This window comes from Aphanomyces invadans, assembly GCF_000520115.1.
Source record: "Aphanomyces invadans strain NJM9701 unplaced genomic scaffold supercont1.18, whole genome shotgun sequence".
NCBI lineage: Eukaryota > Oomycota > Saprolegniomycetes > Saprolegniales > Verrucalvaceae > Aphanomyces > Aphanomyces invadans.
In genome coordinates this window covers 873,284-884,183 of record NW_008580163.1, presented here as the reverse complement: position 1 = coordinate 884,183, position 10,900 = coordinate 873,284, and the positions used below count along the sequence as shown (strand labels likewise).

General features: G+C 56.3%; 7 protein-coding genes across 10 annotated transcripts; 5 read left to right on the top strand and 2 right to left on the bottom strand.

Moving 5' to 3' along the window:
- On the top strand, positions 1–2,147 carry H310_08816 (hypothetical protein). Of its 4 annotated transcripts, XM_008874715.1 has the most exons (6): positions 1–953; positions 1,005–1,090; positions 1,135–1,215; positions 1,271–1,280; positions 1,333–1,754; positions 1,803–2,043. In XM_008874715.1, exons 1-6 carry the CDS (start codon positions 59–61, stop codon positions 1,926–1,928), a joined length of 1,620 nt encoding a protein of 539 aa, XP_008872937.1. In that variant the 5' UTR covers positions 1–58; the 3' UTR covers positions 1,929–2,043. The 4 variants fall into 4 exon arrangements, with proteins under 4 accessions (XP_008872937.1, XP_008872939.1, XP_008872938.1 ...); XM_008874717.1 differs by having other exon boundaries at positions 1,271–1,754; positions 1,803–2,147; XM_008874716.1 differs by having other exon boundaries at positions 1,333–2,043.
- A 67-nt stretch (positions 2,148–2,214) lies between these two features.
- Positions 2,215–3,309, top strand: H310_08815 (hypothetical protein). Its single transcript, XM_008874714.1, has one exon. It carries the CDS (start codon positions 2,243–2,245, stop codon positions 2,765–2,767), a length of 525 nt encoding a protein of 174 aa, XP_008872936.1. The 5' UTR covers positions 2,215–2,242; the 3' UTR covers positions 2,768–3,309.
- H310_08814 (hypothetical protein) lies at positions 2,231–3,312 on the bottom strand. The gene has a single exon (XM_008874713.1). The coding sequence runs from the start codon at positions 3,252–3,254 to the stop codon at positions 2,802–2,804; it is 453 nt and encodes a 150-aa protein (XP_008872935.1). The 5' UTR covers positions 3,255–3,312; the 3' UTR covers positions 2,231–2,801.
- A 38-nt stretch (positions 3,313–3,350) lies between these two features.
- Positions 3,351–3,845, top strand: H310_08813 (hypothetical protein). The gene has a single exon (XM_008874712.1). It carries the CDS (start codon positions 3,392–3,394, stop codon positions 3,827–3,829), a length of 438 nt encoding a protein of 145 aa, XP_008872934.1. The 5' UTR covers positions 3,351–3,391; the 3' UTR covers positions 3,830–3,845.
- A 1,710-nt stretch (positions 3,846–5,555) lies between these two features.
- Positions 5,556–7,261, top strand: H310_08812 (hypothetical protein). Its single transcript, XM_008874711.1, has 8 exons — positions 5,556–6,197; positions 6,245–6,358; positions 6,402–6,494; positions 6,548–6,646; positions 6,695–6,793; positions 6,840–6,938; positions 6,987–7,085; positions 7,137–7,261. The coding sequence occupies exons 1-8, from the start codon at positions 5,565–5,567 to the stop codon at positions 7,203–7,205; spliced, it is 1,305 nt and encodes a 434-aa protein (XP_008872933.1). The 5' UTR covers positions 5,556–5,564; the 3' UTR covers positions 7,206–7,261.
- Positions 7,262–7,748: 487 nt separating this feature from the next.
- On the top strand, positions 7,749–9,857 carry H310_08811 (hypothetical protein). Its single transcript, XM_008874710.1, has 5 exons — positions 7,749–8,560; positions 8,607–8,689; positions 8,824–9,011; positions 9,057–9,245; positions 9,293–9,857. The coding sequence occupies exons 1-5, from the start codon at positions 7,798–7,800 to the stop codon at positions 9,378–9,380; spliced, it is 1,311 nt and encodes a 436-aa protein (XP_008872932.1). The 5' UTR covers positions 7,749–7,797; the 3' UTR covers positions 9,381–9,857.
- On the bottom strand, positions 9,399–10,747 carry H310_08810 (hypothetical protein). The gene has a single exon (XM_008874709.1). It carries the CDS (start codon positions 10,732–10,734, stop codon positions 9,451–9,453), a length of 1,284 nt encoding a protein of 427 aa, XP_008872931.1. The 5' UTR covers positions 10,735–10,747; the 3' UTR covers positions 9,399–9,450.
- Positions 10,748–10,900: the final 153 nt, after the last annotated feature.

Sequence of the window (10,900 nt, the reverse complement as noted above, 5' to 3'; positions counted from 1 at the left end):
AGCGCTTGGCGAAATCCGGATATCTCTCCGGATACCGACGACGCCGTTCGTAAGCTTGATGGTGCGCCATCTCGCCAAGTGGGATGCGCCTGCATTTCCGTGGTCGACAGTGGCGCGAAAGGTGCTGATTGCGCTGTCTCCTACGTCGCAAGCATTCCGTCCATGCCAGGAAGCTGCAGTGAACTTGGCGCTAAGCGGCTTCAGTCTGTTTCTACAGCTGCCCACGGGTGCAGGGAAAACTGTATGCTTCCAGCTCCCGTCGCTTCTCCAGCAGCGCGACCTGAACAAAGTCACGCTTGTCGTGAGTCCGCTGCGATCCCTCCTCACCGACCAGAAACAGCGCCTCACGCGTCTTGGGCTCGCGCATCGCGCTGTCTTCCTCTCTCCTGGCACCGTACCCACCCTCGACGAACCCTTGTCGAACGACGTTGCCCTATTGTATGCCACACCAGAGCTTCTTCTTCAAAACAGCAAAGCTGCAAGACTTCTCACCGATCTCGCGGCCGCAGATCGCCTCGCGCGCGTTGTTCTGGACGAAGCGCACTGCGTCCTCGAATGGGGCAACTCGTTTCGTCCAACGTACCTCGAGTTTGCCAGACACTGCCGCCACCGCCTTCCGCACCTTCCAGTGACGTTTGTGACAGCGACGGCATCACCTGAGATTGTGTCCAGCACTGCCAATCTGTTTGGACTCGATCTCGCGCCGCTCCCTGACCCCCATATCCCCTCATCACAAGCAAATGCGTCCACCCTCGTCGTCCTCCAACACATGCTCGACCGGACAAACCTGCGCCTGCAAGTGCTCCCCAAGACCAAAGCTGTCTTAGCTCACATGGCATCGCTTCTCAAACGCGGAGAACCTGCCATCGTGTACGTACTGTCCCAGAAAGACGCCGAGTCCGTCGCCACGGGCCTCATGGCATTTGGCCTCCAAGCCCAGCCGTACCACGCAGGTAGGCTACGAATCCCTTTCAAGTGCTTGACCCCGCGATTCCACACGATAGGCATGTCCAACCCTGCTCGAAAGCGCGCCCAGCAGCTGTGGATGTCCGGAAAGGTATCAATTATCTGCGCCACTGTTGCATTTGGGGTATGCGCCGCTGTCTCGTGCCCAGTTGATTCGAATTCGTGCAGATGGGAATCGATCGCGCCGACGTCCGCCACGTCATCCATCACTCGCTCCCCATGTCTCTGTCGTCGTACATGCAACAAATTGTACGTGGAGGAATTGAGTGATCTTTTGCTCACCGTCGAGGCGTCGTGGTGGTAGGGCCGAGCGGGTAGCGTACTCCACCTGCCCACCGCGCGATGGAAGGTGATGCCTCCATGTAGGACGGGATGGGCTGCCGGCAACATGCACGCTATTCTACACAAGCGGCGATCGAGGCCGTGCGGCGTTCGTAATGAGCGGCGGGGACGGATTCCTCGACGCGTCGGCGTCACACGGCATGCGGGATGTCGTGGAAATGGCAACGTCCATGGACTGCCGCCGACGCATCCTTCACTCGCATTTTGGCAACAACATGGCGACTTGGGACGATGGCGAGTGCTGCCGGAACTGCAACTGCGGCGAGCCCATGCAAAAAGACGACGCTGAAGCTACGACGGCTGAACAGCGACCGACCACCAACTATTCGTTTCCGTCCAAGAATCTCGATGTCGAATGGCTGTATCAGAGATTGCTTCAGGACGGACGTAAAGCCACCAGTCGAGGTGTAAGAAAGGCCAACGTTCTGTCACGTAAATCCATCGAGGTGCGTCGCGTGGTGCTATTTGATACGACATAGTGTGAGCGTGAGTAGAGGATCCTGGAGTCGCCGCCTTCGTCAGTGGAAGAGCTGGCGGCCATGCGCGGCGTAGGGCCTGAACGGGCGGAAGCTTCATATGCTGTCGTGATGGCACATATCAAGGCCAAGCGACGGCGATAGACTACAAGGCGTTCAATCGAAGGAATGGCCGACGAAACATTTCGCACCGGTTGCCCGAGCAACACATTAGTGATACGATGAACCGTGAATACATCCCAACATCGCACGAGATCACATGAATCGGGCACATGCCCTAGAGATGGCCTGCGGAGGACAATCGTGCGGGCTGAGCGATGATCTGCACCGAGTGCGCGGACCGGCCGCGCGATTCTTCTTTTTTGGTCGATTGTGGAAGTTGCAAGTTCCAACCGCACTTAGTCGTACATTCATACTTAAGAGAACTTTGGTAGCACACCACATATTTCGATCCCAGCATGTCGTTGAGCTTGGACAAGTCGGCAGATGCAACGTTCCTCCGCTTCGCGGCGCGATTTTGCGGAGTCAAGACCAGCTCGGCCGCACACGGAGAGATCCGTTTGAAGGTGGGCAACGTCTTGCTCCATCAACCCAACACCATTGTGCGTTACTTTGCCCGCGCCGCGGACCGCGAACTCGAGCTAATTGGCCAGAACGCGTTGGAGCAAGCCGAGATTGCGCATTACATGGACGTGGCGACGACACTGCGAAGTTCGGACCCCGTCAACCCTGTCATGCACTGGGAAGCGTTGGACAAGGCACTGGTATCAAAGGTTTATCTTGTGGGGAACCGCCCAACTCTCGCGGACGCGTCCATGTTCTGGAGTCTCTATGGCGCGTTTCACCAAGCGAAGGCAAGCCTCGCACCGTTCGTGAACCTCCGTCGTTGGTTCAACCAGATCCAGCACACCGTTGGCGTCTGTGGGTTCCCCGACGTCGATGTCGTCGCGATCCCCGTGCCTACGCACGTGCTGCTCGTGTAATTCGATTGTTCCTCCACTCTGTTTCTTGTACGTTTTACAACCTGCAGCAATCCTCGTCATCCTCGTCGTCGTCGGTGACCCTTGCGAGAGCTTGCCGCAGCTGAGCGGCGAGAGTTACGTGCACCTCCTCCTTGTACCGGATTGCGTACACGCGCATGTGGCGGAGAATCTGGCGCCGCCGTTCCCATGGAATTCGGCACACACACACGGCGAAGATGGATCCATTGGCAGCAAAAACGCGGCGGGCGGCCGCGCTGCACCCTTCTGGAGGGCTCCACATGACTTGGTGGGTGGTGTCGTTGTAAAAGCAGGACGCGTCATCTCCGTCCGGCGGGAGTTCTTTCCATGGCGGTGGCAGCGGTGGAACCAAATTCGGTCGCAGGAATGCACGGCACCGAGGGCACAGCATGTGACTGAACTTTTCCTCGTCGGAGAAGAGGAAGTGGAGGGGGTTGGCGACGGGCTCGCTTGACCACACGCGATTCATGCACGTGGACGCCGGCCGCACCGCTTGTATCGCATTCGGGAAAATTGGTTGAAATGAGGAATGCGGAAGTGATCTATTTGGCTATTTTTAGAATTCCTCCTCTACACGAATTCAGCGATTCCTGCCGCCATCAGACAATGGTGCTGCAGTTCGCGCGAGCGATGGGGCTTCCCTGCTCATCGTCGGCCAAGCCGACGCCAGCACATGTCATCCACGTCAAGTCCAAGGGGGCTGCCGATCTCACGGCTCTGCCAAGCATCCCTCCACCCGTCTCCACTACCCCTCCCAACCAAACCACGTCTGGCGCGCCATCGCCCCAGTCGCTCGCAAATGCAGCTCCAACGCCTCCTCATCCGGTGTCTTCCTGCAAGCAGGGCAGGACCCCATCGACGGAACCACAGGCCACCAAGAGTCCTGGCACGACAACACTCACGCCCTTTTGGGAAGCAACCTCACCGCAACACACGAATTCGCCGAAGCAAGCACTGCCGTCGCCCCAGCGACGACTCGTCACAAAGGTCGTTCATGCCGACGACGCGGCAACCCCGAACCCAGCCAAGTTTACTTTCTTTTAATGCACCATGTCGTCCATGCCGTGAGGTTGTCAAGTTACCAGGCTTGTCGCACTTCACTCTGAATAAGTCGCCACTTCCACGCAGCTTTGGCATCGTGTCATGATGGACCAGATCTTACTTGGATGTGTATTGGATATACAATGCGTCGGCCAGACGGAATGCCCCCCCCTGGCCATCAAGAAGGACGCCACATCGACGTGTCCATGGTAGTAGAATGGCGTGGGCTCGTCCTCGTCCGTGGCGTCGATGAGGACGTCAAGCTGGATGAGCATCTCGACGACCTTTAGCTCGTCCCGTTTGGCCGCAATGTACACCGACATCTTGGCGTTCTACCGACACGATGAAGTCGACTCCCGGGCCCTGGTGATGGGCATCGCGTAAGCTACTGGATTGACAAGGTCCAACTGACCCAAGTGAACAGCGACCACCTGCACAGCCGCGCCAGTCTATGCGTGCAGTTGAGCGTCATGTAGCCGAACGCTTCGTCACGTCGACGAGTTACTTGGTCGGTGGCATCCACTTTGGCCCGTGCTCCAGAAAATGTTTGACCGCATGCAAAAGCCCCGCCATGGGCGCCAGCACCAGCGTCGCGCAGTCAGTCTATCCTCAGAAATGCCTAGAAAGCAGAAGCGGCACGAACACTGTCGATGCGGTCGTTAGAGACGCCGTCTTGGAGGCACATCTGGAGCACACAGTCGTCACAGATCCTGGCAGGTTCCTGCAAGGCGACTGCCTAATGCATCCAAACGATGACCTCGACCGTCGTGCGGCCCTGCTCACTTTGGCATCGCCGTCATCATGGCTCGCGGTTGAGTCCGACCGCATTTGAAATGTTTACGGGACCAGTTCGGTTGAACGAAGCACGGATGACACCCAACACACCCGCAGGGAAAGCGGCTTGTACGAGGCTGGCACGTCAATCGTGATGCCGACCATTCCAGCCTGGGCCAATGCGGCCGAAGGATGCAGCACGTTGCACCGGTTGCAAAAGCAATAGTACCAGCCCACGCCGCCTGCAGCTTGGCCATGTGTTGGCGTATTTCTTAACAAGCACGAGCGCTTGCTGCTGGTCGATGGACGGGGAACTGATAGAATCATCAGTCGTCAAGGGAGATGGTACCTTGTGGCAAGATCCAGCCGTACAACTCATTCTCGAGCGTGATTTTGGCGTATCCCCATCCCGCCTTCGACTACCGCGAACATCTTGTCGACCAGATGCATATCGTGCGAAGAATTTGTGCCGATGCTTGATCCGTTTGAGGATGGCAGTTTGCGTCATGTCGTACTATTCCTCCAATCGCTTCGTCGACAGCGTGGGCGTCGAACTGCCGAGGTCATCCGTGGGCGCTGTGTTCTCCACCACGGTCGAGATTGCGAGGCGCTGCGAACCGGTGAATCAAATCCCATAGCTCTTCTTACCCGCAGTTGGCGCCGTCGCTGCCGACCTTCGTCCATGTCAACATGCAGCATCCGTCTGCTCCCTGCGTTCACGAATTTTATTCAGATTATAATTATTCTGGTGAAGGCTGTTTCTACATATATTGCATATATTGATATTCGCTCTGTCGTGGTGGATATTTCGGTGGCGTGGACATTCTAAGTATGTTTTAAACATATTTAAAATGCATTATTAATATTTAAAAATAAATGGGAGAGTTTGAAATGCCAAAAAATACTTTTCTTGGGCAATACATTTGAAGAGGAACCGTTTTGAATTTCCATTTAGGTACAACCGATGGATGCCACAATGCATTGTGATTCAAGTGCCGACGGGGAAGAGCTCGTGCATATAACGGATGAGATCCTGGGCAGTCCACGCGCCGCGCCGGTCAAGCGAAAAGGCGGCGGGCCCCGTCTGACGGACGCGCAGCGTATGGAGATCCTCCACGCGATCGAGACTGCAGTAGAAGCGCAGGTAGACAACAAGAACTTACTCAAACCCAAGATCCCGACCAAGCGCCTCGCCGACGAATACGGCGTCACCCCTGCTGCGATCCGCAAACTCGTCAAGCAAAAAGACAAGTTCTTGTCGCGCTTTGCGACTGGTCGAGAGGATGTTCGGCAAACCCGTCGACGGGGTGGCGACGGTGCCAAAGTCGAATTTGAACGGGAGTTGTATCGGTGGGTGTGCGGACTCCGCGCGCGCAACGTGACAATCGTTCCATCTTACATCCAGCAGCGCGCCCTCTTGATTGCGAAGAAGTACCCGAACATGGACAAATTTCAAGCGTCATGGGGATGGTACTATCGCTTCTGCAATCGATACAACGTCACTGGCACGTCGGCTGCCGCGGCATCTACAGATCCACGACATCTCACGAATCTGGACGACCCGTCGGATAGTTCTCTACTCTCCCCCATCGATATGGTGCGTCCGACTGCATCCATGGATTGCCTCAGTCTCCACTGTCGCAGCCGCTTCTCGTCGAGTCGTCGTCAGTGACGGTATCTCCCCCGGTTTCCATGCTTGCCAAGGCATCCCCCGTGCCTCTTCCCGCGAAACCTCGCAAGAAGCAAGACTTTTACGATGTGCGTGTCCATCCGATCCATCCTCCTCATGGTGTGCACATAGGAAAAACTCTACCTGGAAGCAGCAAAGTTGGGTGATACAAATGCTATTCAAGCATGCTTGCTCAAGGGGACGTACGTAGACTCTGTGGATGAAGTAAGCTGCAACTCCCTGTCGTGAACAGCGCGCACGCCTGACGCGACGATTAGACTGGGTGCACGGCCTTGGTGCTGGCGACCAAAGGCGGCCACTTCAATGTGATCAAGTTTTTGGTTGAGCATGGCGCCAAGCCCGACGCGACCGACGAGGTGAAGCACGTGCGCGGCTGCAAAAGAATTAATGGATGGCTGTCGCAGACCGGGTCCACCGTGCTGGTGCTGGCTATCAAGCACGGGTTCTTCAACGCTGTCAAGGTGTGCCTGGAAGCGTCTGCCCGGGTGGATGCCACCGACCCAGTACGATGATGCCACACTGAACATGTGGGTGATTAAAACTGCATAGAGCCTCAAGACCCCGCTGATCTTGGCCGCCGAGCGCGGCGATTTGAAAGCAGTCAAGCTCCTCGTCAAGTTTGGAGCCAACATCGAAGCCACCGACGAGGTAACGAACGTTCTGCGTGTGAATACGTCTGGAGCAATCCTGTGGCAGGACGACGGGACTGCATTGATGGCAGCACTCAAGCACGGTCAACGGGACGTGGTCGAGTTCTTGGTCAAGAAGGGCGCGAACAAGGAGGCCCGCCATATCGTAAGCAGTCACAGTGACAAGTCGTGGAAACGATGCGTGTGTGTTGCGTAGGACGGCGCCACGCCCATGGACCTCGCCCATTCCCTCGGACATGCCGATCTCTTGACGTTCAATGTATAGCGAGCAGGTCAGCGCTGCAGTGTTATTTAACATGAGTCGACTCTGTTTCGTCTGAATGATCGATACCTCTCGGGGGACGACGATGGGCACACTGCGGTTGCAATGGCAACCGAACGCGCGCGGCCGATGGGAGCTGCCCACGAGCAAGTCATTAGCTGGACCTCATGCTGAGAGAGTCGTGGCACATCCATGACGACGGCGTGCCATCGTCATGCCAGAGTTTTGTGGAAAATTTCGAATATTCCCAAATTTCACAAAATGACGACATAGTAGTTCTATACAATCAGCTGTTGAATCAACTTGGTAGAAGCCCAAACGAATATTCCTGCGGCACATCATTGACAGCGCGAGGTCGTGAGCCCTTTGCCTTGGCTTGTTGGACATCCATCGCGGTCTGGCGCGTGAAGTTGTAGCGATGCGAGTGTTCGTGAGGCTGGACAGACAGAATTATCCTCGCTAGCATATTTTCTTGATTTTTGTCCAAAATTTGCATTTTCTTCGAAAAATGCGACATTCCGAACTCGGGTACTCATTGGCTGTCCTGGGAACAGCGCCAGCAGTCACTCGAGCGCATCATCACCCATCGATCGCCATGACGCTGTCCGTCGCCACCGCTCGCGCGCAACTCAAGAAGAATGTCAAGTCGTCCTCAACCACACCGGTGGTATGTATCTGCGGCGGCGGAAACGGCGCGCATGTTGCTGCGGGGTATCTCGCCTCGAAAGGCATTCGAGTGCACGTGTTGACGCGCAAGCCAGAGTTGTGGGCCGAAGAAATCAGCATTTCGACCAAGGGTAGTAGCTGGGAAGACAAGGGCGACATTGTCGGTCGGCTCACGATGGTTACGTCGAGTGCCAAGAACGCGATCCCAACCGCCGACATCATTTTTGTCGCGGCCCCTGCCAACGCGCATCCTGCTATCCTGGAGAAGATTGCTCCTTTCCTAAAGCCCGGCTGCATTCTCGGGGCTCTGTTTGCGCAAGGTGGGTTCGACTGGGCGGCCAAGCGCGCGTTGGGACCTGTCGCGCTGGACAGCCTTCACCTTCTCTTTGGCCTTCAGAACATCCCATGGATCTGCAAGGCGACATCGTACGGCAAGCAAGCGAAGATAATCGGGCCGAAAAAGTGCCTGTATGTGGCAGCGTACCCTGTTGAGCGCAAGGACGTGGCTGCCCGTGTGATGGAGGATCTCTTCGACATCCCGTGCGCCACCGTGGCGAACTTCCTCAACTTGACCTTGACGCCTTCCAACCAGATCATCCACCCTGCGCGATACTACGCCATCTTCCGCGACTGGGACGGCAAGAAGACGTACACCCACGCCGAGCTGGCGGCGCGCCGTGGCCTCACCTTGTGTATATCGTTCGCCGACGCCCCATCACGTGCCTAACCTGACTCTAGACGCCGACTTTGACGAGTTTTCCGCCGAGCAGCTCTCCATGCTCGACAATGAACTGCAACAAGTCAAGCTCGCGTTGTTGCAGGTACACTGCTATTTTTGACTATATCGCTTTGGATATACGTGGAGAGTGTGATCTGCGTTTCATTATGTCTCTCACGACATGTGCATCGCGGGGAAGATCCCGCTTACTATATATGATGAACGACATATATGTAGCGGTATCCTGCGTTGGATTTGTCCGACGTGTTGCCGATGGACGCGCGCGTGGTCAAGCAGTACGGCGACGACGTGTCCGATCGCACGTCGCTCAGGGCGATCTTTGCGTCCAATTTGGGCTACGCTGGGTGTAATACTCCGCTCAAGGAAGTGACCCCGGGCCAGTTCCATCCCGCCGTCGACAGCCGGTACGTGGACCGCCGCAGTCGATGTGATGATCGTTGTCGCGGCAGGCTGTTTTGGGAGGACATTCCGTACGGGTTGTGCATTTTGAAGAACATGGCGGAGATGCTGGGCAACTTTCCGACGCCCCGCATTGACTTTATGATTCGATGGCACCAGCAATTCATGCAAGTGCAGTTCTTGAACGACGACAACCAGCTCAACCCGCGCGAGTTGTGGCGCACGGGCGCCCCCAACAAGTTTGTTCATGATGCAATGAAAACCACCGTGCTTACGTTTGCGCTAGGTATGGCATCCACGACATTGCAGACCTCGTCGACACGTCGCTCCCGCGAGAGATGCATGGATATCGACACCCGCGCTCCCGCATGTAGACAAGTCGCTCGCTCATTTTTGTCATGCATCAAAGTCGCTTGGATTCAAGAACGAGTCGTCGTCATCTACCTACGACGATGTAAACTTGACCACTTGACTTCGCGCATATGCAATCGCATCATCAAGTTGTGACAATTGGGTGGGGGTGCCTGTTCCTTCTAGCTGCAACAGTGCCCGTTCGGTGCAGAGGCGCTGAGCTTCCAAGCTCCACTGCGCTTTCTTCGTGAACGACAGCGCAGGGGACTCTGGGAAGCTGCCAGGAGTGGTGTACGTGTCGTGGAGGACGGCCCTGTCGCCGGTGCCGCTGACGGTCGACGTCATCTTGAGCGAGTTCCGAAAGTTGTCGAAGTCTTCGAGGAACGATGATCGATTGAGCGCGGAGCTTGTGATGGAGCTGTCTTCAACGAACGCGCCAGGAGGATCGGCTGGAGTATCGTCCATGACGCCTTTGGTCGAGGGTGTAGACCTGGCTGGCTCTTGCGTTGAACGATTGTCGTCGTCGTCGTCATCGTGACAATCGTTGAAGGATATGGCGCGGCCGACAGTCGGCGTGGTGTCGAGGAAGTGCACGGAGCGCTTGCTATCGTCTGTCTGGGGCGTCGCGCTGTCCGGACCTGCCAAAGGTGACGTGAACGCAAGCGATGACGACACTGCGTGGTTGTCGTTGGAGGACGAATGGAAAGTCGTGGGCCGAGACGTGGATGATCGGCCGTTCAGCGACGAGAAGGAGGCGTCATGCATACTAGGAAGGGTACCCTTATTGCCGAGGAAGGTCGTGTACGAGGGACTGGGCAGCACATCGACGTCCCCGTCCGAGTCTGCGTCATCGTCTTCAGGTTCCCGATGACGTCTTCGCCTCGATGTTGCATGTGGCGGAGTAGAGAAGAGCAGATTCTCTCGCGTTTGCACGGACTGGTTGAGTGACTGCATCGTTTCGGCAAACTTGAGCTGAACGTGCATCACTTCAGTGAGCAGCGGGCTCAAGGAGTTCGTGTGTGTGGCAGATGGGAACCCCTGCCCAGCATTCGAATTGATTGGACCTGTCGACGCGGACAAACCCTGCGATTGCTGGTGCTGTAGCTGTCGCAGCAACTTCTCGAGAATACCCTGGAGGTGTCGGATCTGCTGTCTCGTATACTGTTCGACGAGGTTGCGCGTCTCGATTTCCCACGCGAGGCGCTTTTCGAGTTCGTAGTTGTGTTCCATGGCCATCTGCAGCTTTAGGTCCCACAATCTCGAGGGGTGTGCCTTCAAGTTCGCGCTGTCGTCATACGTACGATTTGGTCGCTTCCGCGTCGCGAGCCGTTCCTTGGCTTCACGCAGTTGTGCCTTGAGCGCGTCCAGCTCGGTCATGTGCGGCGGGAAGTGTCAAAATCCGGATAAAAATTCAAATCTCCACACGGTTCATAGCATTCCGGATAGACCTGTCAAACTTGATGCAAGCTCCAACCTGCAGCCGCGACTGACTGCCGCAACATACAAATGCCAAGATATTTTGGACCCCGCAGTACTCAGGTGG